This window comes from Prinia subflava, chromosome Z (assembly GCF_021018805.1).
Source record: "Prinia subflava isolate CZ2003 ecotype Zambia chromosome Z, Cam_Psub_1.2, whole genome shotgun sequence".
In the NCBI taxonomy this organism is placed as follows: domain Eukaryota; kingdom Metazoa; phylum Chordata; class Aves; order Passeriformes; family Cisticolidae; genus Prinia; species Prinia subflava.
The window spans coordinates 85443040-85470757 of NC_086283.1; the positions used below are offsets into that span (position 1 = coordinate 85443040).

The window sequence follows — 27718 nt, forward strand, 5'->3', positions numbered from 1 at the left end:
TCTCCGGAGTCTTCTCCAAAGACTTCAGGTGCTCCTCACAGGAGGTTCCAGCTGTGTTTCCCTCCTCAGATGCCCTGAAGGACGTTCCCGCCCGCCCCGCAGGCCCCAGCCGATTCCCGGGGCCGTTCCCTGTCTGTGCCGGGCGGGGCTTTGTCCCCGGGGCTGCCCGGGCACTGCGGGCCCACGCCGGGCCCGGCACGGCAGCCCCGCCTCCCCCTGCACTGCCCGGCCACTCCTCGCCCACTTTAGCCCGCTTTAGCCCTGTGCCCGGAGTTACTCCATCCCAGGTGCAGAATTCAGCATTTGGACTTGTCAAATTTCACCCCACTTAAGATTGCTCGGTGCTGATATCTGTCTAGATCCCTCTGCAAAAGCCTCTTGTCCCTCTACAGAACCCACAGCACCTCCGAGTGTGGATCATCAGCAAATTGCTGCTGGTATATCCAGCTCCAGCATCCAGATTGTTGACAGCTCCACTGAGCAGAACAGTCACTGTAACTGAACAACCAGGACTTCATCTGTGTCTGGCAATGTTATTCTTCACTTTTCTTCTTATTTTCCCAAAGAGGCTACTTTGAAGACTTCCCATGCCCACCACTAATCCAAAATGAAAATAAACAAAGTTATGTTTTTAAACATTTATTCTGTGTAAAGTGTAAACAGACATTTGCTTGGGAATGTTAAGTATTTTTAGGAATCCAGGGAACTCCTGGAAAAGAAAGCCAAACGTGTCCTGGGCTGCATCCAGAGCCCCGTGGGCAGCAGGGGAGGGAGGGGATTCTGCCCCTCTGCTCTGCTCTGCTGAGACCCAGCTGGAGCTCTGCATCCAGAGCTGGGGTCCCACCATGGGAAGGACAGGGACCTGCTGGAGAGAGCCCAGAGGAGGGCACCAAGGCGATCTGAGGGATGGAGCACCTCTCCTGTGAGGAAAGGCTGAGAGAGCTGGGATTGTCCAGCCTGGAAGAGAAAACTCTAGGGAGAATTTAGAGCTCCTTGCAGTACCTGGAGGGGCCACACAAGAAAGTTGGAGAGGGATTTTTCACATGAATAGGTAGTGATAGGACAAGGGGTAATGGGTTTAAACTGAAAGAGGATCAGCTCAGGCTAGATATAGAGAATTTTTTTCTGTTGAAAGTGGTGAGTCAGTGGAACAGGTGAGAGGCTGTGATCAAAAAACCACAAAAAACTAACAAAAAAACCCCTAAGGAATGCCAAAAATGAAGCAGGCTGGATAAAGAAGGAAAATTTACCAAGTTCTTCCTTTTGCAAAGTTTCAAATTCTGCAGTTTGGTGCTTGAGGAAAATCTTAAGCCTTTGCACTTGAACATAAGCATTAATTTCTCTTTCAGCTTTGCAAAAGAAACTTTGGCCCTGGAAAGTTAAGCAAGTAACAAGGCAAACTGCAAAGCAGTTCAGATCAGTTAATACATATACACTTGTATTTTGTCTACCTTTACTAGGACATTAGAGGAAAAGGGCTTTTAAAAATTTGTTTCTAAAAGGTTGCAATGATTTAACAGATTTTTATTTGTTTGATCCTTATGACAGCAGACCTCCTCAAGGGTTCTTAAATGTCTATTTCAAGACTTCATTGATTTCAAATGACTCTTTCTCTCACAAAAAGACATTCTAAACAGTTTCCTCCTCTTCAGCCCAAAAAGTGGCATTATAGAAGCAGAGAAATGGCAAAAGAAATTTTGAGGGTGCATGGAAGCACCTTGGTGAAGAGAGCACTCTTGATCCTCTCATGTGTCCCAAGTGCTTTTCCTCACTGCTGTGGCTCTGCAGGAACAGCTCTGCCTGCCCAGGCTCTGCTGCTGCCACAGCTCAGGCAAAGTGTGAGTTCAGTGCTGACATCCTGACGGGGAGTCTTTGAACTGCCTCTCTGCCCTTGTGCTAATGATTTTTGTGATGCTGTGGATCTGGAGGCACGTCAAGAAAATATTTCCTATCCCACTGTTAAAATGAAATGGACTGACTGCTTTCTCTTCCATCTCACAGATGGCTGTGGGCATAACACGATTTCCATAACTTACCTAAACCGGTATTTTTCACAGCATTTTTCCACCAGGAACAGAAAGTACTTCTTGTTATTTGTTTGCTGCCACTCCGAAGAAACACAGTTTACACTTTGGTTAAAGTCGCAGTTTCATGCTTGGACTGGCCCTGTGAAGGCACTGCCCCCTTTCATTTAAAGATGATGAAACCCAATCCTGAGTTTTGCACTCTGGTCAATCCTGTGAGAAAAGCTGATGAAGATTCTGAGGACAGGTAAAAGAAACACGGCCGGTCTGGACCTCTGAGCCTACAGGAACAGTCTGTTCTATCCTGGCACATGTGTAATCCTGTAACAGTCTCCCTCTGAACCTTATTTTTTGATGTTTGCCAAGATGCAGCTTCTCTTGGAAACATGAAATTTTTAGGGTTTTTGACTATTACAGTTTGGGGTGACAGTAATTAACCACTGGAAATTAGTACACCTTTGACTTCCATGAAAAATTCAGATTTCTTCACTACAAAAACTTCAGCTGTTGGGAAAAAGCCACCACAGCTGCATCTGTTCAGACAACACAACTACTTGATGGTCACTGAGCACATAGGAATTTCTTCCTACAAACCCTTGGGGGGTGCTGGAGGAGATCTAAGCAGAAGCCTCCTGCAGATGGATGAACAGCTATATTGTTTTTACTTCTTGTTTTTACTAGTCCTTGCCCCTAGTGTCTCACACTGCTGCCTGACTTTCCTGACAAAAGTCTGTTTTTCATTTTTGTTTGTGACTATTTGTACCTCTTTCTATCAATCACTCAAACTCTTTTAAGATTTCTCAAAACTACTGCACAAGTAGGCTGAGTTTAAAGTATGAGGCTAGTGCACATGTACACATACAGTCTAGTGGTATACAGCAATAATTAATAGTGCTACTTGTGTAAATAATTGATAGCAGAAACTAATAAAATCACTTCTATTAAACCAGCTAATCACAACCCTTATGTTACAAAAATAACTTCATAATAATGTTAAATATTAAATACAAAAGTAAACCAGCTGTATGCTGCTCTTAAAATAAAATAAGATTTGTTGTGTTTATATATGTTTCTATGTAAAGCAGCTCACCCCGATCTGTTTAAGACTGTGGGTCTGCCTTTACCAACTATATTTAGTTCTTCTTGACCTGAAGATATCTGGAAGGAAAACTACATTTTAAGGAATTAAGTTTCTTCCAGGCAAGGCTGGAAAACAGTGAACGAGTTTCCATGCTGCTTAAGAAGGAAACCAATGCAGGCCTCAATCCATTTTAAGTAGAACATTTACTATTTTTGAAAAACAAAACCCAAACACCAGACACTGCTTGGAAGAGCACAGTGTCTGGGAGCTGTTCACTTGTCTTCCACATCTGCTATCATTGCCTCCACTGCGTTCCAGTCCAGCTTGCTGAGGATGCTCCCAGTGCTTTCAGAAACGCTGTCGGTGTTGATGCTGCTGAGAGGAGAGAAACTCCTGCCGTGCACTGCAGAGGCCTGCAGGGGGAGGAGAAGATGAATTGGTCATTGTGCTTCATTCGTGGAGAGCAGAAATGACCCCACTCTTTTAAAACATGTCCAAATCAAGTTATGTGTCTGATGATTCTGCAACAATTGAAATCTATTTTCCTGTTTATGCCCCCCCACTGTGTCTGTTGTCTGGGCAGGCAATGTGCCTAAACAGCTGCTAAAAAGAACATTCAATTTCAAGGCTCACAAGAATGACTTTGCTTGTAAAAAGAAAAATAATGTGGTTCTGCTGAAGCCCCACCATATATGTCCCTCTGTATCTATCTTATTCATGTTTTGAACAGAGAACCACATTTTGCATAAAGCAGAAGTAAACAAAGTGTTAAGTGGCAAGCATCAAACAGTTTATAGAATAAGTAGGTACTCTACCTGGAACACAGAGTCATGAGTATCTTGAAGTATTCTTTGGACATCATCAGGCACAGTCCAAGGACTCACCACGTCTCGATCAGTGTCAAGATCAACACTTTCTGTTTGAACTGCAGTGGCAACTTGAGGACGCTTTTTTGTTGAGCTTCTGCTGACTCTGCACTCAGCAGCTGAGGAGAAAATAGGCCAACCATAGCACTGTAACACTTCTTGCACCTCTCGTCTCACTCTCTTGAAACTCCTTCAAGAACAGAAGCTCCAGATCCTAAGAACTGAAGCTGTGTGTAAATCCATGTGAAAACAACAAGCTCTGTTATCTAGAATTGATGTGGGGTTGTGGTAGAGAAAAGGGACTGCTGGTCCCTTCCAGCTTCATGCTCTGAACTGCCTTCCCAAGGCAGAACACAAACTGGAACAGGACTATGCATGATGCCTACAGCATACAGGTTCTGTGGTGCAGTCCCCCACAAAAAGCACATTGCTTTATTATTTGGCAGAGGACAAAACTAAATACATTCTGAATTTGTGCCTCTTTAGAAAACAAGAAACTTTGATGAAACCCTTAGCAGTGATGTGATATACTGGAAAAATAGATACAAGAAGGTGCAAGGAAATCAGAGAAAGATCAACTTGAATACAGAGTTTTAAAAGTGAATATATGCAATGGAGAAAAATTACTTTTTCATGAGTAGAGGCGGTACAGGAAAAGTGTCTTTCTGCTTATTATTGCTTCTCTCAATTTCCTACACTGCCAAGTCAAATACATTGACTGTCCAAATTATGCCAGTAGTATAATTCTGGTGTAAGGCAGAATAGAATCAGGCCACAGCATTTCCTAAGTCTCAGACTGATTCACTCCTCATTAGCTGATCAGAAATTCTGCTGCTGTTAATAAGTACTGTATCTGTTAAAGAATTTGATTAGAAGCAATCTTTTGTGGATCCAGACCTACAAAGGTAGGCATGGAAAAAAGAACCACTAAAATCCAAAGGAGTTTTTTTTAAACTTAGTCAAAATTTTCCATGCTAGCTTTATGACAAAATGGTATCTTAAATGGATATGGTACAGAGGGATAACAAAGTTAAAAAGTTTGGAGAGTAAGCAGCATAGAAAGGTAAGTGAGAAGGATAATTCTTGTGTCCCAGTCTGCTAATTAACTTTCTTGCTGTGGGTTTAAATTGAAAGATAAGACTCAAAGCCTCTGTCTCTCATGATTTCATAACATGTGTTCCAGGAATTCACTAAAATCTAGCACCCTAATTTCAGTAATCTTGAAATTGTCATCTGGCTAAAACTGTTCAGAAGGTAAACAGAGGTGATTAAAATATTTCATAAGTTTCTAATTAAATAGACTTTTACATGGGGAAAATTATGAGTTTTATTCTTCTAAACAAATACTGTATCTGCCTTTCATTTCCCACCCTGTATTATGTAGCACTATGCCACTGTTCTGTGTAACTTACAGTGTCTGGAATTAACAGGACCATTTGTAGCATTTCTCAGCCTTCCTCTGGAGGTACTTTTTGGAAGGAGCATACAGGCATTTCCTGGAAAGACAAAGTAAGCACTTAGTTTTTAAAATGCAGATCAAATATACTCAAAGATGCTTAGAAATTTTCATCCACAAGTTTGCTGCCTGGATTACACAGTACTCTTGCTATGACAATTTAAGATACTCTGGATTTAAAGAGAAGTGGTAAGAAAAGGCAGCTGTCATCATTTAGCAGGTCAATGGCAGCAAAATTACAAAAGTCTCAGGACAGGAAACATCCAGGATTATAAATCTGATGTTTTACAAAGATATCAAAGCTCCTCCCTCCCAAAACTCCAGCAGTCACTTAAAGACCTTCAGTCACTTCAGTATGTGCCTTTATTTAAAAAGTTCTGTCCTTACCTCTGGACTGTGTTAAACCAAGAGCTGGAGTGAAACGTTGTACTTTTTGACCACAGCCAGGTCTGCCAGCAATTCTGCTGCCTCTTTCTGCCAGAACTCCTCTACAAGGAGACAGAAAAAAACAACACAACAAAGCTTAAATACTTGCTACTGTGTACCATGTACCATTCCTCCACACAACTTAGGTCTCACAGAGCACATTTGGAAAAGACATAAAAGCCAGAAAAATCACATTCAGCCCATTTAGCTGTGGATCAGCATCACACAGTACATGTGAGGCCAATAAGCCTCATCAGAATCAGAACTGCAGCAATCACAGTGAAGACACATCAAGCTGGCTTTACAGAGAGCCACTTTAGGTCCAACAAAACTTTTAAGTTAGTAGTTCCTGCCACTCCTAAGTGAATTCCTGCATGATATTCTTTAGCCTGTCTGATTCTGGCTGGGCTGATGCACCTAAATTTCCCCTTGGACACCACCAGCAGGTTCTGCACAGTGCTGACTACACTCAGTTTAATGCTGTATCCTGGAACTGTACTTAAAAAAGGTACTGTAGTGAAAAAGAGAAGCAGAAGTATTGAATTACAGGATTATCTGAAGCACAAAGTTCCCCCTATTAATCTGATAAGCATAAAAGAGATATAAGAAGAAAAAATAGAACACAATACACACCTGGATTACACATATACACACACAGCATTAATATGCCATCAAAATGAATAAATGTATCAATTTATAATACTCAGATACCCTCACCTCCTCAGAAGGCAATAAGCAAAGTGATAAAGAAAGAACAAATCAAATCCTAAGTAATGAAAAAATTAGTAAGAAAGAAAGCAAGTCTAGAGTTTGCACAGCTTTTTGCTTGTTGTTAGATGCTCTTTAGGTCTATATTGCTGGTTATAGTCCAGTGGAAGTCACAGAATCATTAAAATTGCAGAGGACCTCCAATATCATCAAGTACAACCTTTGATGGGATCACAACCCTGTCAACTAGACCTTGGCACCAAGTGCCATGTCCACTCACACCTCCAGGGATGGTGACTCCACCATCTCCCTGGGCAGCCTGTTCCAGTGTTTAACCACTCTTTCTGTAAAGGAATTGATATGGAGTGGAATGGTTTAGGACACTGATTACAGCTCAACTCCTGAATTGGCTTATTCGGTGCTCCAGAAGGCATTTTTAAGGCTCCCTCCAGTATCTGGTGGGAGTGCTGGTTTTAACAAGCCTGAAACAGGGACTCAAGAGTCCTGCAAGCCTGACAAATGGTATGTTTGCTTCAGCCAGCATATAACTTTTCTCTCAAGCTAATCCCATCCAAACTTGCTACAAGATTTGGATTGTGGTAAAGACACCAGTAGAACAGAGCAGGTTTAATGCTTAGAGTGTTACCCAGTAGTAGATGCCACATTCCTTCCTCTGTAAGCTTGAGGTGATCTTGTGCTGGACAATGTCCTGTGATCACTTGCTGGTGATGGCACTGTTTCAGATAACATTTCATTCATCAGGGAAAGTGCCTGTGATAGTCTGATTCTGTGATGCTCAGAGAACATGGCTCTGTGGAGAAACATCACACGTTACCTCACACTGTCACTCATTTCACCACAGCTGGCTTTTGAGTCCTGTAAGGCTACATGAAGAACATGTTTTTACAAGATTTCACAGAAAATATACTAAGCCTTTTAAGAGATCATTAATAAAATGTTAGAACATTTCTTACCAAAGGGTTTGACAGAATGAATGAGTAAATGTTGGGCAAAGAAAACAAACAATGACATTTGGAAAGCAACATTTATAGTCAAGGGGTTAAAAATGTTCCGTTTTCCTAAACGGTAAAGCAAACACGACTTATTTACGCTTTTGGTTGAAATTTCATTAATATCTGAAGTTTCATAAGCAATAAAGTTAAAACTATCTTGAACCTCTTTCTCAGGACTGGAAAACTAATGTACAAATAAGGATTCAATAACAACTTACTTGTCTTTTTCTTCTTTCTTCTTCTGGAAGACTCTAATATCCTTTGAAGTAGGACTATGATGCTGTTTAAGAAAGCATAAAAATCATTAACTAATTATGTACTGTGGTCCCATTCCAGTCTCTCACTCTCAAAATGTACTTACTTTATTTGAAAGTTACTGCTTAAGAAACTCTTCAGAAAAAAATCAACATGAAAGTATATGGCCCTACCAGGCAATTCAAGTTAGATTGTCTCTGTAACTTTCCAGTCTCAAGAAATATACTGAAATCCTGCAGTCACATCTTCCATACCTAATATGCTTAAAATATTAACATTCCTAAGGAGACATCCTCATAGTCAAGCTCAAAGTTTCAAATGGCCTCACCTCCAGTTTTCTAAAAATCACTGATGTTCCTAATAACTAATCTAAAAAACAGGACAAGGTTGCTCTTTGACCTGTGTTTGCCAGAGACTACAATTTGAAGTCTTTAATTCTTCTTAAAAAAAAATCCAAACCAATCCACACCAAACACAAACTATCCACTGAAAGCTGAGAATCCCTCCACTAATGAGTTCAGGAGAAAAGCCCATAGCAAATGCATCAAGTGTGTATTTATGGGCTGACAACACAGGAAAGGGAGAGAAGCAGGACCCATTTTTCTAAAATCACTTCTCTTTCTCCACACACATGCAGAAGAGCACCCCAGTTCTATTTGGAAAGATTGTTTAAAAATTTATTTGAAATAGAAATATTACTCTTTCTGAAAGTGAATACCATTGAATTATTTAGTAACAGGGAACTTGTGTATGTTACCTATTTGCTGCTTGGGAGTTAAAACAAATAGAACTTCAGCCTGGAAATATTTACAGAATATCCTGAATACAACAAGTATTGTTGAAGGGATATATTTGGTGTTGTGAGGCCCTGTACAGGTCTCCTGTAACTCTGGAGCTTCCTGACCCTTAGCAGGGTCTTTTCAGATCCTGAAGGAATCCAGGTTGCAAATGCGTGTTTTAAGAGTTAATACTGATTGGAAAATGTCTTCTGAAATGCTTTTTAATGTTTTATTTTAATTTTCTATTATTTCCAGCACAGAAAAATTTCCAGCTCAGGCCATAAACATGTTTTTACTAAATTTAAAATGTAAATTCTGGGAGTGAACTGTTCATTGAAATCAGCTTTCAACAAAAATTTCTTAACATACTTGACATATATGGCATATTCTAGCATCTCTGCTGACCCCTTATGATTTTTGCAGGCACCTCTGTGTGGGTGATGGGTGATGACAGTGATGGCTGCCCTCAGTATCCTGCCATGTTTGTAAAAGATGCTGGCATCTGAATTCTGCTTTTTAAATTCTCTGGGGGTTTTTGGAAGGTGTGTGGGAAGATGAAACAAGGTGTAAACACATCTTAAAAACTGCTGTAGCTATTACTCCCTGAAAAACACATCTTTCATCAGTGAATGTTGCAGCTGTATCCATTACAGCCAAGGGCCACCTGCAGCCTGGGAATAACACTGGTAGATTTACTTACCTGACACAACTGTGGCCAGTTCCATTAAAATAAAATCATACATGTAGAAATTCAACATTACAATAGGGAAAAAAACAACTACTCCCAGCCTTTATATTATCTAACCTGAATAATCAACACTTGTATAATAAGTAGCAGTTACTCTTCAAGACACCTGTCAATCTTACCATATTCTTTCTCAGGTTGAATGGATGATGTTCTTTCTGTCTTTGTTCATCCAGTTTCTTCAAATATTCTCTCATTCTTTCTTTTTGCTTTCTTTTCATCCATGTTTGTATCTCTTTCCTCTCCTTTTCTGTTCTTTGAGAATGCCCAGAAGCAGAATCAAGAACCCTGAGGGCAGATACAAACAGGAAATAATCTAGCACATCCTGTAAATTGCAAACAATGGCAACTACATGATATAACAAAAATATTGAGAACCCTTCAAAATTCTGACACAGGTGGAATCATAAGTAATTAATAAGACCAGAAAATTTTCTTTTGCAAAATTTTACTATATAAAATCCTGGTAAACAAGTAATTTCGAAGACATCTCCTAAAATTTTTCTTTTACTTGTCAGCTACATTCAGATAATAGAACTAGATCTTAAACTGGTGAGAAAAGTATCACCAATGCAGCAGACAGCTGACCTGAACACCTGTATTTTTTTGCCTTGTAAGCAATTGATACCACAAACTGGAGTAGGAAACAGCTGTCACTTTGACCTCTCTCAGGAAAGAATACAGCTGATTTTATAACTGACAGTTGGGAAGATGTAGAAATCTCCAGTGGGGAGGGGAGCTTGAGAAGCTGGAATCTGGGGCAGGAAGTTTCTGAAGCTGCTGCACCACTGGCAGGAAATTTCTGCTCTGTCTTTCGGAACTGCTTTAGAAGACCTGAAGGTCTGAACTGAATCTGCCGTATAAAAACAGTTGTGCTCCAGCCTGTATCTAGCAGAAGTGGAACAAGCAATTGGGAAGGAAAGAATTTCAAAACCAGAATATTAGAACAATTAGTACATTTGACAACAGTGACCAGTACATTTGTGATGATTAAAAGCTCTAATACTAGTCCCATTAACATCAAACCTTCTTGCTTCCATTGTTTACAAGGTGTGAACTATGAGAATAACCAGGGTTAAAATGAATTAAGCAACACACAACAAAAACCAGCCATGGTATTACCTTGAGATTTTCTTAGCCTGTGTTCTTGCAAAGCCCAGCTCCAACAGAGAGGTGTCACTTTCTACCACACGATCTTTCACAATGTCAGTAGCACCACTCAGACCAGTAATGTGCAGGGTATCTTCTAAAGAGCTTGATGTTAGGTAGGGAAAAAAAGCTGTTACTAAACTAATGTATAACATTACTCTAAGAACAACAAGCTAAACTCCTTTCTTTTATACTCAAAGCAACAATATCCAAGTTGTTTTACATAAAGCCATTGGACTGAATACTCTTTCCCCACATCTCCACTGGGTTAGTACACTTTAGTCAGCTTTGATGAGGACAGAAGGAGCAAGACCTTACTAACATCAGAGGGACGATCTAGAAATGAAATGCCTGAGCTTTGGTGTTGTGTGTGAACACAGCTGGCCCACAGGAGACTGAGCCTGGCAGCCAGGAGCATCCACAGGGTTTGTATTGCTGCCCTTATCAGGTAAGGTTATGGGGTGCTACCAGTTTCAATGGTACCCAAATCTCAGTGACCTTCTGAGCAAGAATCAGTGTCAGTCAGAGCACAACTTCACCTAAATCCTCCCCATTTCTTTCCTCTCTTTTAATCAGTTGCTCCCAGTGAAAAACAAATCTCATAGTTTAGTACTACAAGCTATCAGCATCTCCTGTTTATTGCCTCACACACATACTCCACCTTATGTAATCACTTCCAAATCTACTTCAGTCACAAAAACCACTTCCTCTTAAAATACTAGAAAAATAGGATAAACCATTCAAAGTTTACTGCTATGCTTCAAGCAAAGCAATAGAGAAGGGTAATGGAGCAGAATGACCAGATGGTACCTTTAGAATCCCATTCAGCTCCCTGGCAGGGCTCTTCTCTCTGGCTGTGGAAGGTGGAGGTTGGATCGATAGATCGGATTGATCGATCGATACCTCCACTTCCAACCCAGAGGCTTTTTATCCATATGTTACAAATGCATATTCATATCTTTATCTACACACTACCTAATCTAAGTTCAATTCTCAAAGTTCGTAAAACTACGAAAAACTACGAAAAGCAGTATCAAAAACCTACACATATAGCATATCTATCAGTGCAAAAACTCTATCTTACTTGCGTAAAATTTATATTTAAAGTTGTAAGCAATACTCTACTAGATTTTTGTTATGTCTAAACTATATCACTAAGCCTGAAGCTCTGAACTTTTACACTAACAATTAGGCACTTAGAATATGTTTTCTTAAAGTTAAAGCTTGAATTTCTACTTTATGTATGCATGGCTTTATATATTCTAATTTCTCTACAGGCTTTAATTCAACTCCTGTACTTTTCTCTCTCTGTGGAGAATCCATGGAAACATGGACTCCAACATTAGCTACTCTGGTCTGCTGGATCCAGAAGACTAACAGTAGCTAAAAGTAAAAATGTTTATGTCAGACCATTTTATTTAATGCACAGGCTCCTTCCAGTTTTGAAATCTTCAGTCTGTTGCTTTACACTTTTCACACAGTATGACTTTAAAAAACTTTCTGGTGACAGCTGGCCTTCATAGAAAACTATCCCAGGCAGTGGCATGTACTTTGCTGAAAATGTGGTTTGCAATTAGGAGAAATAAAAAATGCACCCAGACAAGAAAGACTACCATCTACAATAACAGCTCCAATACTTGCTACTAGAGAAGAACTTGGAGTGCTTCTGCAGGTTTTGCATGACATAAATCTAACAGGTAACACCAAAGTCAGAGTAAATATCCGAAATTAGCTAAAAAAAAGGGCTTTTATTCAGTTTGAATATGATTTTTATGAAGTGATGATTCCACACTGACAGTCACCTTTTCGGTAAACTGTCAAAAAAACTGTCTCAAAATACATACCCAGGACATAGATCTCTGCATATGTAAGAACCTGAAACAGAAACAATCCATTTTAATAAAATCTTTGCATTTGTACACTCACTAATCATACATAGGTTAAACAATCTGTGGGATAAAATATAGAAACACATCAACCTAAATATGTTGACACTAAAGATAAATTAATATTGTAGATAAGCTTAACAGCCTGTGAGACAATATATCGTTGACTGCTAGGTGAGCACAAATGCTCCAGAGATCGTTAGTGAACAGTTCCTGGCTTTTGTGGGTAGTTTTCCTCGGAGGATATTCTTGCTGTGGACAGTTTTCTGCCATGACTAACTAACTGGAAATTATGTGTTCCAATTAATTATAAAGTGTTTAATTGAAAATTAATGATTGACACTTACTTGAGGAATCCAGGTACTCAGCAGAAGCTTGGAATTCAGAAGATGGAACTGAAGAGCATGGTTGTCTTGGAAAGAATAGCACTACTTCCTCTCCTAAACTAATCTCTCCATCTCAAAAAATTATAGTTGTAACTTAGTATCACCTATAGTTTTCTTAGCTTGCAAATAACAAATTTATACTTAAAAAACTCTATTACTGTTTTCAAAATGGATGTGTGTACTCTCTGAGATTCACTTGAGCTGTACACAGGAACCATGTTTTAATAAGACAGATTGCTGTAAATGTGGCTATCAAATGCACATTCACATGTATAAAGCACATATCGCTTCTGGGAGCCTGACTGCAAGCAATGCATGCAATATGCAGAGGAAACAATACAACTTCATTTTTAATCTCAGGCAACAGGTTGCTTGCGATTTTTCCTCCTCCTTTTAACATTACTTCAGTCTTCATAATTGCAAAAACCAATTTACCCTCAGTTTTCAAAATTATTAGATCTCATAAAATAATCTTTTAGGACACAGACAGTAGTTACTATACAGAGAAATAAACCAATTGATTTTGCTGATGTAGGCTGGATTTAACAGAGATGTTACCTCTCTAGACATAAGTAGATGACAGAGATGATTGAGACAGCTTTTGGAGGAAGCTTTGAGTGTTCTATGATACCATAGCTATTTATATTCCCTTAGGTAAAAGAGTACAAATCAGCATAGCGATGGGTTTCAGAAACAGACCCAATGTTGACTATTTTCTTCCAGTAACAGTGAATTTGAGTGCAAGTATGATTCACTGCTGAACTGTTTTCCAAAGCTTAGTGATACTGTTATGTCATGTAACAATCCCATTATCAGAGCACATCAGTGAAGCCCTTCTAAATAACACAGTCTAGAAAGACTCATGCCTGCCTTTAATGAGCTCATTGGCATTACATAACATTCTGTGTAACAGCTATGAGGACGTATTACAGCATGAAGAAAAGGTTTACTTATTTTTAAGAGATGCAAAGGGGAAAAATATACAATAAAAATTATACCAGGAGGTGACTTCAGGCCACTGGGAGAGTTAGAAGCCAAGGCTGCAGAGGCAGGAGAGTGTGCATCCACTGTAGTAGAACTGGGCAGAGGATACTCCAAGTTTAAGCTCTCCTTTTCACCTTTAATATCTTCAAAAATCATGCCTGTCAAATGATGTTCTGATTCTGTGGAAAAAAAAATTGTACTTAGTGTATACCAATGGAGAATCCTCATAATGCAGAAACTATCTCTCATACATCTTGGTTAGTGGGATTTTTAATTTATCTGTCACCTGTAACAGTCTGGACCTGCATCACCTGTGCCTCCCTATGGAAGGGCACCTCCAGGGCTGTGCTGTGTGACCCAGTCCTGCACACACAAGGAAAATGACTGGACCAGGGGCTGCTCCGTGTGAGCCTCAAGGACATTCCCTAAATATCGTCTTACGTATGAATACAGATATAGCCATGATTTGGTTCCACCACTGGGCTTTGTATTAATTCCATAAGTAGATTAGACTATGTTCTTGGCACAATATAGTAGCTTTAAGTGGGTACTGTGTCGTTACTTGTTAAATAAACAATAAATCATTCAATACATCTGCTCTAGTAAACAGTTAAGCTGATGTAAGATTTTAATAAATCCAGTAGATATTATAACTTAATATTCAAGTTGGCTACCTTTAATTTTATTTCTTTCTCTGGTATTTTTGGTTCATATTCCAATAACACCTTTAGAGGTTGCATTAAATGTCAGTGGTAACTAGAAGTTATTTAATATGCATATTCCATGGCAAATGTATTATCCGTCTGTTAACTGGATACCTACCAGCACCAATGACTCCAGCAGCTCCAGAGACTGCAGGACCAGCACCAAGGTCTGAATCAGCCATTTCAAAATCTTCTATCAGTTTCACTAACTGTAAGTTAAACCAAAAAACCATGTAATGATACTTTCTTCAAGGTATTTCTGAGACTTACAGCACAAATATTTATGCAAACTCCACTTTAAATATATTTTTCTTGCCAGAATCTTACATTTCTTTTACTTCTATATTAGGATTTAAAAAGACATCAAAATCTTTTATTGCAGTTTTCTGACTGAAAACAAACAAAAAAGTTCAGGAATCAAAATAGCTCAGGTAATTAATTTCATGTAAGAATTGCAATCTTCTGAATACTTTGAGAAAAATACATGTAAACTTAATTATTTGTTCGAATAGCTTTACTCCTACTGATCACATTATTTTTAAAATAGCTAAAGTTTTCCAATGTATATTTTATCCAAAACCCACAGATATTAAAATACTTCCAGTGTCTTCATAAGTTTGAAGTTTCAAACTGGAAAATGAAAACTAAAACCAACTAATGCAGAGTGAGACATTTTACTGAGCATTATCTCAAAAGAATAAATCTCATAACTGATATGTAATACATGAGAAATTGTTATAAAAGGAATGACCAACTAGTATGAACCAAAAAAAAGGAGAAAAAAGGGGTTTTCTTCACAATTTGCCTAGATACCCAGAAGTTTTAAAACCCAGGTGCTATGAAATGCTGAAACAAACACAGGATATATCAAGGTGTTTTTTTTTCCCTACAGACTTTAAAAAGATCCGATTTGAATAACAATCTTGATGAAGAATGTAAGTGATTAAATAATCCACCTGAATGTAATAACGGTGTATAAGTGACACAGTGAGGTCTTTATATTTCTGTGAATCACACAATACCCTGAGTTAGAAGAGACCTACAAAATCCATCAAAGCCCAATTTTATTTTACTTCCATATTAGGATTTATAAACATGGCAAAAATGTAAATATTTTATAAAACAAATTGGATCACATTCCAGAAACAGTCACACAATATTTTGCAGAAGCACAACTGCAGAAGTCTTTGCCAAAAAGGTCTCCTGCTCAGCCTGAACTCAGTTACAAAGAAAATAAATATGTTCTGCCCATTCATTAACAACCTCCCCATTCTGGCCAACCTTTGGTCTCCTGTAAGCAACCATGTCAGCCAACAGATTCAGCACCAAATAGGAAAGAACATTGTACATGCATATATGTAAAACTTTTATTATAATACAGATAATGCTATACATATATATATCATGTACCATATTACAAATATATAATAAACATATTATATATATAATATTATTCTGACTGTCTCTCAACAGATACTAAGAAAATTTGAGAACACATTGTTCCAAAATGTAGGATTTGTCTTTAGTTGAAAAAATAAACTGTTTAAGAACCAATAGTTAGCACTCACCATTTTGCTATTTCTGAAATCCTGCTCCATATTTTCTGCTATGTTCTGTAGTGTCTGTAATTGCATAACCATTTCCTTCTGCTTTGTGGAAAAGTATTCTTTTTCAATTATTTTGGATGGAAGCCCTGAAGAAGGAAGGGTTCCTCCATCTTCATGTACTATGTTCCAAGTTACAGTATCTGTAGCAGAATCTGACTTATCTTTCTTCTGCAATTTGTTTGATATATTCTTCTGAGGATCACCTTAAAATAATAATAAAAAAAGAATGCAACAATATCACTGAATAAGCTACAAGCACCTAAATACTGCAAGAAATTACATAAATGTGCCATACCTAATAGGGTATTTTAGAATGCAAGAATCATTACAAAAGAAGTCAAATGTATCGATGCTGATGTTTAAGTCTAAAATGAGGTTAATTGTGGAAAGGCTGCAGGTTTTCTGTGGGAGTATTACATCAAAAGAGTACTACCTTTTCTTGGTTTTAAAACTGAAATGGTTTACCTTGCTTCTGAAGTGCCTCAGATGGAACTGCATTAGCAACAGAAGCTGCTGTGTGATGAAATTTTGCAGTAGATGGAATTTCAAGCTTCTCGTTCTGCTGTGCAGCAGCTATCTCCTCTGCAGACTCTGGTATCATGGACAAATTGCTAAGGATGTCACTGCCTTCAATGTCAGTCACACTGATATATTCCTGTTTATGCTAAACAACAAGATAATGAAGAATTAGACAATATGTGTTTTGAATGAGCTGTTTATAGTGCACTGTTCACCATTTCCTGTGCTTACATCTTTACATTTGCACATGAAAGGCTTTTTGTTTTGGGAACAAAATAAATAAATACAGTCTTCCCTACCATACTACACAACTGACTCATGCAGATACAAAGAACCCAAATTCATGAAGACAAACAGAATACTTAAAACACATTTTAGCCGTATGTACATTAGATCACTAACCAAATCAGGTGCATCTGATGGCAAAGGTTTCTCATTCACTTCGGTAGGGAAACCCAGGTTTAAATACATCTCTGGCTGTAGTATTACAGAGGAATTTGTTGTTTCTACAAGGAAATAATAATAGTCAGTATTATATTTACAGTAAAAGCCACAAAAATTTAAGACTATTAGGAAACAACTCTGCATTCTTTAGAAGATAAGAAAAGCTTTGACTAAGCTGCCATCTAGATTGCTATTAATATCCAAGTCCCTCCTACTTAAGTAAAAAAAAATCTGCATCTTTACTTAATCCAAAGAAATTAGATTACTCAGACAGAAACCTCTAATAAAACTATCTGCAGATGAGTCATGTGATGTAGTAAAATTATCTTCAAATGGAAAAACTCTTCTGAATTTTCCAGTAATGGAAAAATTAGTATGTTCTCTTGGTACCAAAGGGAAAATACTTGGGTACTGAAATCTATGTAATATATTTATGGAACAATGCTACTGCAGCTTAATTTCATGTGATTTGTTTTAATATCTCACTGATCAAAGCATTTGGTCTACATTACACTAAATCAAGCTAAAATCCACAAAATAAGGATTGGGTTTCAAAAAGCCAGATAAATTAGCATGTTATCTATACCGTGCACGAAACTGTCTCAGACACAAACCCATGTTAGAACACTAACACTTTTATAGACTTTCCAAACAACAAATGAAGCGGAGAAAGACTGTAGCCACACCTGATGCAGGAACAGATGTGACCAGCTCATTTTTTGGAACTTTGGAAAGCTCATTTCCACCACTGATTCCATCATCCTGATGTGATTTGAGCACTTGATTGGAAAAAAAAAAAAAGACCAGAATGCATGAGTTTAAGGAAAGTAAAGATACCAACAGCATTATCTGAGTATACATTTTTGATTTGCCAGTTCACAATCAAAGAAAAGTGGGGTAAAAGGCAAGGAAACAATTTCAGTCAAGTGTGAAACATTGTCTAAAACGCATTAAGTTAAAGTCAAGTTAAAACAAGCATTCAGAAAAAGTCACAGCAGAACTGACTTACAGAAAGCACAAGGAGACTCTTAAACAACTGAATCAGTAATATTTTAAATTAGAATTATTTTTAACTACTGCTTTATAATTTATATTCTAATGTTTTCTGGTTTAACTATTTTTAAATAAGAAATGAGAGTACAAAAACCTGCTTCCCCTTTACAAACTTGCTGCATTTTGAAAACTGACCAAATATCACAGCTAATCAAGACACAACACCAGAAACAGTTGGTTTCTGTACGTCACCTGTGTAGCACTTACCTGGGATAGTATTTGTACTTGCATCTTGAGTTTCTGCTGGTTTTTTTCCTACAGAAGCCAAATAATGTAGATCTGCTGAGGTAGTACTTGCTTTCTCTATTGCATCTAAAATATGATAATACAAAATAGGTGTCTAATAATGATATAAAAATTAGATATCTTTGAAAGCAATGATACTTATTCACACCTATGGGCTCCAACATTTTCTTACTTGTATTTCTGAGAGATAATTTTAACTTTTCTCTAAGCATATCTCATAAATGATTCCAAGAAAAGTTGGTGCTACCAACTTTATGTGAATATACAACTGACACTGAATTAAACCAAGTTTAGATATGTGATTTTAAATTACATATTTTGTATGCTGACCAGTATGCTGAAGAGTAACAGTCTGCTTCACATACTAAAAGGAGGGGAGGAATATTAATGACATGTATGTCTTCACTTCTTTATTGTTGTTTCTACAGTTCTTTAAGGCAAAATTTCAGAGAATGAATTACATTCCATCCTGTGACAGAACTGAATTATTGTCAGGAATTAACATATCATAAAGAAGAAGATCTTTCCACAGGCATAGTCTTCATACTGCAAGCTAGAAACATTGTATGCACTGAGCTTCTTTTACAAGAGCCCTAATTTTGTGTAAGTAGAATATGCAGACAAATAATGTTGGAATACTATCTTTTTAGAATAAATAAAAAATTTATGATTTGAATGTTAATGGAATTACTTTCATTAATCACATGAACAGAATTCACTGCCAACCACAGCTAATTAAATTAACTTGATATACTGTTTTTATTTCATTAACTCTACTATTTATAATCATAAATACAAGACTATAATTAATTTTGAAGTAAAATTAAAATACTTCTAAAATTTTTGGGAAAATTATTCTGAATCTTCAGATAATTTATACAAGATCTTAAATTTGCCTGTATCTCTCTCCATACCAATCCCCTCACAAACAAGTATCTCCCCAAAATTCTGGATACTTGTTGTACATCCTGAAAGGTATGGGGAAAGATTCCCTAAGCCAGCAAGCTCCATTGCCCACAGACCACATTATCTTAGTTTTTAACATGTTGATGATTGTAGAGTTTTAATGTGAATTCTACTAATAGACTAATGGTCCTTGATTTTTTTTAAATTTGAGCACTCAAAGCATTAAAAATACTTGTACTTGCCCATTGAGATGAAAAAACCATCTTGAGCATCAGATATGAATTTTGGTTTGTGATCCTAATACAGGAAAAAAAAAAGAACCATCTTTAAAAACCGTTCCAGTGCAGATTAAAGGCTTTCTTGATGATGTTAACTATACAATATACCTCATATGAGTAGTGATTTGGGGAAAAAAACAAATAACTGTCATTTACTCTTCTCAACCCCTTTTTTAATTCCTCTGATCGATTGCAACATAGTGGAATTTACTGACTATACAACATTCTCTTATCTGCCTGGGGGTGATGTGGGGTAACACAAATTCCTAATTCCTCTTTGAGTCTATCCTAGCCCTGCTGTACCCTGACTAACATCTCCAGGTGTGGTGAGGTTCTCCAGCTGCTGTGCTGGGCTGGAGTCTCAGAGGAAGTATGGGTTGGACCAGACACATGGCTCTAGGTAGTGATCCAGCATTAAATTGGTAGTGTTCTAGCTTGAAATTTCATACTTGCAAGGATAACCCCCAAAAGATATCAAAACACAGCCTGATGAAGGTTTTCTTTTTCCACTGTCTGAGCTGAGGCAGAAATGAGATCCCAATGCTCCACATACTTACTCTTATATTGTCATCCATCCAGCCCCACTGGAAAGAGTAATGCCTGGGTCACTTGTCCTATCTTTACTACCAGCAGATTTTTTTTTCCCATTTTTAACATTTTTGCATGTATTTACTACACATGTACATACAGACTTCTATCAAAACAGACAAGTTCATCTTCCAAACCAGCAACCTTGGAATCCTTTATCAAAATCAATCTCCTGTTTTCAGAAAATGCAAGTATGTGAATTAAAAACATTCATACTTTGTTTCTAGGCTAGAACCTGGAAGAGAAGTATATTATTGTTTGGTTTATAGTTTTCTGCTTCTTTTCTGCTAATACCTGAACGGAAAAAGGCTAAGAAAAAACCATAATTCTATACCTCAGTCTCTGATTCAGCAACCACTGCTGTGTCACCAATACTGATGATGGAGTCGTCTGGACGGAAGGACACACTTGGTTTCTTCTTATCCTCCTTCTCTCTCAGTTGTTTCTTACTACGCCTCTTTTTACTGTCAACATATTAATTACAGATAAAGAGTAAGAAGTGCTCTGAAATAATAACAATACCGTTGCTGTTAACAATACCAACAATATCATTGTTGTTTTCTAGGTAAGATTACTAGTAAGAAATAAACACTGAAATAAAGTTTGGAAAAAATAAACAGCTGCTGCATACAGATCAGTTCCAACCACAGTTTCTGCCTGCTTGAAATCTACACGAAAATGTTGCAGAAACCCATAAAAATAGCAGCAATCACACTAAAATCTATTAATTGTCTAATAAGCATTTATATTAAATAGTACAAACCACATAACATTTCATGTCTCTAGCTAGTGTATAATTAATAATGACTACACCAAACACCTATAAGGAATCTGCAAACAGCAAACTTCAGTTACGTAGCAGTTTGGTAATTACTGGGGGACAAGTAGATTGCAACACAACAGGAACTGTAGCTTCTTCTGTAATATGTAACAAGTAGATTATTTAACAGGAATTTTAGCTTTAAGCACTTCCACAGATACTATTAAAATGTATTCTAAACACTATCTGCAGTTACTTGTCTAGCAAATTTTCATTTTAAAGAGTTAAAAACTCCTCTTCAGCCTCCGCTCCAGAATGAAAGAATTTAGAAGCATAATAACTGAAAGAAACCAAGTATTCTATCCTAGAACATTTTATCAGTGTTCTATGAGAACTCAACAAAGATATGTAAGCAGCTTAAACAAACTGTTTTAACTGTTTGTACAAACACTTAACGTCAAATAAATCAAATTTTCTAAGTTATAAATAACATACCTAGAAATAAAAAAACAACCTAGCTTCAGCAGGAATTTTGTTAATCACTGTTTGTATTAAAAACAGCCTCCATATTTAATCATACTGAAAGAGCATATAATCCTTTCCCCTTCTTGAAGATGACAATAGTGGCAATTCACAAAGAGTGTATAGGAGTCAGAAGACAGTAAGACTTGAAAACACAGACAGTGCAACGAAAAACATTTCCTATTGAATCTTCTTCCTATCAATCTCCTAAGTGCAAGAACTCCTCACATCCTAATGATACACTTCTGGTGTGTTTTTACTAACATCTGCTATCTTATTCTCTGCTGAGAGTATACACTGTGATGTCAAAGCTAGAAGGTACAGGTTACCAGTCAGTCTGTCAAAACAAAGTCTCACTTTAAAAACTTGGCTTGCCTTTTTCTACTGTTCTGCACATCTCTAACTTCAAATGGTTCAACATCAACTCTTAGTAGCTGGATAGGTTTGGTTTGGTCTTGTCCAAAGGTAGAACTGGGCACAGAATGATGCTTGTGGCGTTGCTCAAATGCAATGAGATCTTGAAGTGGGATGAGTTTTGGTTCCTAAGAGGATTCAGAGAAAGAGAAAGAAGACATAAAACAGGGAGGGGAATCCCAGACAGACTGGATGAATTAAGTAGGTCCAGTTTGGATTTCAGTTACATAAACAAAACTACTGTAGCATTTTGTAAAGAACATGGAAGTAGAATATTAATAGCATCAGACCAGAACCTCTGTCAATCTGTACATGTGTAAATTATTTCCTGAAAATTAATTAAAATGTATGAATTTTCTCCACAGAACATATTTCACTAATATTTGCATTTCTCATGTATGTAGTTCGGGGTGAAGTTAGGAACCATCAAATGTAGACAAGGACTGAAGAAGCACCTTTAAAGGAAAAGCATTTCCTTTCTTCTCAACCGGGATATGCAAGCATGTACGTCTATAAGAAATCACATTTTTCAAACACCTGGTATTCAGCGTCCACAGCATTTTCTTACCAAGCCTTTTACCATTCCATTTCTGCCCTGCAAAAAAGGATTTTTCACCACATTCTATTTCTGTAAATAATTGTATTATAATCTCCAGGAAAACCCCCTGTTTTTTTACCATATATTGTCCAGTATTTTAGATAGTAAATTCTTTACACGCATTACCAGTGGGATGAACGTTGATGAACTATGGAAAGTAGAATCAATTTAATGTAGTTAAAAACACTTTCAAGCTTGCAGTCTGTTTCATATTAACATGTCAGAAAGCAGGTACCCTTAGCTCTAGATCCCTCCTGGTACCTGTGCCAAACAACTCCAAAATTCATGGTCTGTAAACATGAACTTACTTGTGATGAGTAAGAAACCATGAAACTGACAAAACACTACAACTTAGTAAAATACATTATTAAAATCCAGTACCTTATTTTTCTGAGGTAAATTAAGTAACGGTATTCCTGCATCCCATCGTGCTTCTCTGGAGTAAGCATCCTTTGTTGCAGGTTTAACAGGTATGAAAGTAGGAGTGATTGGCTGCCTTACAGCTGGTGGAACTCTAGGTGCTGGGTCAAGTTGTAAGTGCAACAGTGGAATAGCAGCCAGGTTCTGAGTGGTTGGTGCTTTGAACATCTTGACATTTGCAGGGAACTGTGGCTGAGGTGAACCGTCTTGCTGTCCTTCACACTGATCTGAATTCAGATGCTTGAGGGGTCCCTTATGAACTGCTTCTGCCCATCTCTCCTTTTCCTCATGCACTTGTCTTGGAATCTCAGGGCTGTATCTAATCCTGTGGAAATCTTCTTCTGCCTTACTCTTTATTGGTGTGTATGATGACTGGTGGTTCCATAAGGAATCTGATGAACTCCAAGCTATTCGTGGTACTGAAGGTGGTCTGGCAAATGCTGATGACATTTCTGTTAGATGTAAAAATGCTGGTTTGACATGGTAACTTGAACATGGTTGAAGCTCAAGCAAAGGAAATCCATTTGAGTAACTAATTTTTTTTTCAACAGGGGTAAGTTTCATTTTTTTCTGGATGCCTGATGAAGGAACTAGGAGACGAAATGGTTTAGTAGGCACTGAAGAATGCAAACCTTCGGATGGTGGCATTAATTCTGTTTCCTTGTTGTTGCTTTCATATAATGTCGAAGAAGTACTCATATCCAGGTGATTCTAAATGAGAAAAGAAAACAACCAGCATTTACATATCAACCATGAACTAATTATGCACAAAAATAGTTCTGTCTACACCAATCACATTTCCCAACTCAACAGGATAGACAGTATATCAGATACACTGAACAGTCCTCATAAACCACGCTTTGATATACCTACTTTTGTTTGGCCATTGTTGCTTTCATCTTCTAGACTCTTCCTTGGCTGAAAAATAGAGCTCTCTTGACCAGTTTTTCCTTTTTCTTCTGGAGTGGGCACTTGTGTTTTTGGAGAAGCATTGCTTTCAGCACTGCGTGCAAGCTGGCTCCCTGCCAGGTGAACCAATTGACTCTGTTGCAACATTTGTTGCACATTTGGCACATTGGTAAAGGATGACTGCACTATTTGCATTAAACTCATGAAGTTGATCTGCTGTAGCTGAATATACACATGAACAAAGTTAACAATGTCAATAACTTTAACAGAAATCTTAGCAAAAATCTCTAGCCTATTTTACAGCTACTCCCTATCAGGTGACAAAACAGTATCCCAATAATGGGATGATTCAATAATGATTCATTTGTATAATTGTTTACTGTACTGGATTTTCTTGTTAGATACAATAAATACTTGCCACAGACAGGTCATGCTAAAGCAAGAAGAATGCCTTCACTTTTTTGTGAAGTTTCAATAAAAGTAAGTTCACTTAAAATTGGCTCAACTTACTACAACCTCTTAAATCCTAGTACAGTTAAAAAGTTATTACAGCATCAAATTTTTTCCAAATCTAAACTGTTAAAGGACATATACTTATGTGAGCTAAAACACACTCAAACATCTATCATTATAGCAGTCATTTTCTTGAATTAAAAGCAAGAGTTAAGTCTAAAATAAGTTTCACAATGGTTAACATGTAACTGATGGAACAGTGGTTAACATGATAGTTAACATCAAGAACACAGATGGTCTTTAAAACTGTAATTAATCCCATTTTTTAACAACACAGTTGGTACCATGAAAACTACTTAAAATAATTAGATGCTCTCACCTGAACTAATTTAAACATTTCATCTTGCAGCATCTGCCTGACAGTTTCTGATGTGTTTGGTTTCTCTTCTCTAGGGACTTCTTCCTTGACTTCTTGCTTCTTTGCACAAACAGACGTATGGGAGGCAAGACTTGACATAGTTGACACAGTAGTCTGAGAAGGCTGCGAATCACTTACAGAAATGTCTGCACTACTTAAGAAAAAAACAAACAAACTATGAAAAACATTCAGAGTTCGAAACACATATAAAAGGCTGTCTTAAATCAATTCAGAAAAGTTTTAAAGATATCTGTGTATTTTAAAAATATGATTAATTTGTAGTAACAATTTAACAATTAACAGTGCACAATCTTGACCAGAGAGCATGTAGGACATATTTCCTATCACTTCTTAAAATACTGAATGAAAAACAGTAGTAAAGAAGTATGTTCTATCTGATTTTGCAGCCATAAGTGTATCTCAAATATTATTTTAACTAGAGATACTGATACAAAGAATGATTTAACAAAAAAGACAGAAAACAGGCCTGGTTAGTCATAAAGTCAAACAGTTGACCAAAAATGAAGAGGGAATTCTTGGCTGAAAAAAGGCAGAAGGTAAATTCACTTTGACTTAAAGTAATGGTCCTTTAGATATTTGGGCTTAAAAAGTAACAAGATTTCAGATTAAAGAAAATTATTTCAAATTGGAGTAATATGTACAATACAATACATTTTCCCAGAGTGATAACAAGATCTTTCAGTAGATAAAGAATATGAAGTACATGAATTCCTTACATGAAGAAGAGAGAGATAGGATTTACATTCGTCTATAAAGAAACTGAAGAACTTTACTTACACCAACAGAAATTGACCCAAAAGACACTTCTCTGTTTAAGAAAAATGCTGACATTGCTATGAATACAGGTAGCCCCTGGAGGACTTTTCACAATTGTACAGGATGGCCTCCAAGCCATCCAAGACGCATAGAAGAATGGCTAATGAGTAATAGTTTTAGATATGTAATAGGTGTAAAGGAACATATGAAATCTTTTGGAAGGCAACCAGAATGTGCAAGCATGGCCTGAAATGCCAAAAGTTTGAGTAAAAGTTTTTTTGAAAATAGTTGGCATGAGAAGCTTATGAAGGGGAACAGATTAGAGACAAATGAAAACAGAACTCAGAAGTATGCATAGTTCAAATCTTCCTCTAATTGAAAAAAGCCTCATAGAGGACTGTTCTAGAACTGAAAGCCTGAGACTGACTCCTGACTCCTTTTCCCAATTCCAAAATTCTCTCTATTTTGTATATATTTATGTAAATCTATCAGTTGCCATAGGATAGATACATTTTAATAATTGTAATTAAAATGTATATGTAAGTTAAAAATAGTATTGTTCTATATAACCAAGTATCTTCCACAGTAATATTATATAACGAATTGTGCCCAGAATCACAAAACAAAGCTGTCATGATTCTTGAAATCTGGTAGCTGTGAATTAACACTCAATTCATGTGATACTCCAGACAACACATAAGAGTATATGATCCACAAGGATTATAGCACAAGAAAGTTCCAGAAAAAGCTACTTAGTTTACAGGTACAACACACTATACCTGCAATTATTTTGCAGTCAAATCTACACATCACATTACTTCAAACTGAAAATTTCATTTCATTATATAAAACAGTACAGGTTTACCTTACCTAGGAACTTCTGCATCTTGTTTTAAAGAGAATGGGTGGGAAATGGTGCTAGTAACAACCTCAGTCATACTATAAAGACAGAAAAATTAGAATTGAAAATATTAGAATAATCTGTGATGCTGTTTTCATTTTATATACATGTATGTGTACAAATATGCACATAACCTCCTGAAAAAGTATTTTAATTAGCATGAGATAAAATACCTGAAAGCCACCTGATAAAAGCTATACTGATCTGCATTGCATCAATTACTGCATTACACTGGAATCTGAGCTGGCAAATATTGACATTCATGTTTTGTCTCCCCTAGCAATCAGAAACTGACTCAAACAAAAGCACTGAAAAAGTCCCAGCTACTCAAGACAGATAGCAGGCAAAAAAAGAGGTCGATTCTGGTAGACAAAAGAAGAGAAAGTCCAATATAACTAATATGTTAGTATCACTATAATTTGCATCTCTAGAAAAGAAAAAACAATGCCATAATATATTCTTGAGGGGCATCTTACACTCAGTTAAAACAAAAATATGTAATTTTAAAAGTAGAGGATTTCAAGTCTTTCTAAAAGTAATTTTAAAGTCTTTCATAAACATTATATATAAATAGGAACATTTATTTATATGCTATTGTAATAAGATTTTCCATTTTTCCAGTTATTGTCTATCTTTCTCCTAGATAAAATATACCTTCCCACAAACCATGCTTATTTTATTAGATCATTACTATAACAATGATTCATCAACCCAGCCCTTCATATATGTGAAATGCCTGTACATGAAATAGGAGATGAATGAAACTATTTGAAACTATGGCTTTGTTGCTATAAGCAATAGCAAGAACCCCTGAGATGTCACTGGATACAATCATTAACAAAACTACTTCAGATTTTTAAGCAAAGTTAAAAGATGAATTAAAAAAAACCAAGTCCCTTACATATTCTGTTGAGCCTTTTCTTCCTTTGTTTCTTCTACTTTTTGACTTTCTTGAGTACTATCTACAGCTGAAATGGCAACCTGCTGAATATAAAAAGATGTAGCTGAACTTGCAAATTTTCCTATCCCTCCTGCTTCAATAAAACACAAGTTTTTAGCCTGTGGCAAATATATTTTTGATAAATCATCCAATTTAAAAAATCTGGCTAGAAACAATCAAAATTACATACTTATCAGAACACAGTTACAGATCAGCAACAAAGAGACATAACAATTCACCTGAGCATCTTTCTTTTTCTTACAACAATCTCATTACTATGAGATTTTAGTTCCAAGTTCATATTCATGTAGTATCCCGGATATATATTCTGCTAATCTCACACCCCTAAGTGAAGATGAAAATATGGAAACAATCCCATTATACACAAACTATCTACAAACTAAGAAATGAAACAAATGTGGGATTTTACACATGCCATAGATTCACTAAAGTAAAATGTATTGAAAATACTGAAGACCACAATACATAGCGTAATAGCCCTG

The 27718-nt window shown here is 36.9% G+C and overlaps 1 protein-coding gene across 7 annotated transcripts in view; it reads right to left on the reverse strand.

Moving 5' to 3' along the window:
* Nucleotides 1-3289: 3289 nt before the first annotated feature.
* Nucleotides 3290-27718, reverse strand: part of CPLANE1 (ciliogenesis and planar polarity effector complex subunit 1) — a 58247-nt gene continuing 33818 nt past the window's right edge. For 4 of the 7 annotated variants that reach the window (XM_063422851.1, XM_063422847.1, XM_063422846.1 and 1 more), the window contains exons 31-54: nt 27177-27259; nt 26245-26313; nt 24559-24751; nt 23691-23948; nt 22779-23528; nt 21761-21927; nt 20438-20567; nt 19480-19534; nt 18293-18397; nt 17719-17811; nt 16991-17094; nt 16535-16733; nt 16031-16272; nt 14581-14671; nt 13773-13937; nt 12347-12377; nt 10476-10607; nt 9476-9641; nt 7793-7854; nt 7208-7372; nt 5815-5915; nt 5384-5467; nt 3921-4090; nt 3290-3518 (exon numbers count right to left, since the gene is read on the reverse strand). In XM_063422851.1, the coding sequence (XP_063278921.1) occupies nt 3378-3518; nt 3921-4090; nt 5384-5467; nt 5815-5915; nt 7208-7372; nt 7793-7854; nt 9476-9641; nt 10476-10607; nt 12347-12377; nt 13773-13937; nt 14581-14671; nt 16031-16272; nt 16535-16733; nt 16991-17094; nt 17719-17811; nt 18293-18397; nt 19480-19534; nt 20438-20567; nt 21761-21927; nt 22779-23528; nt 23691-23948; nt 24559-24751; nt 26245-26313; nt 27177-27259 (3756 nt within the window). In that variant the 3' untranslated portion in view covers nt 3290-3377. The remainder of the gene's footprint in view (nt 3519-3920; nt 4091-5383; nt 5468-5814; nt 5916-7207; nt 7373-7792; nt 7855-9475; nt 9642-10475; nt 10608-12346; nt 12378-13772; nt 13938-14580; nt 14672-16030; nt 16273-16534; nt 16734-16990; nt 17095-17718; nt 17812-18292; nt 18398-19479; nt 19535-20437; nt 20568-21760; nt 21928-22778; nt 23529-23690; nt 23949-24558; nt 24752-26244; nt 26314-27176; nt 27260-27718) is intronic. The other 3 variants (XM_063422850.1, XM_063422845.1, XM_063422848.1) reach the window with 2 other exon arrangements.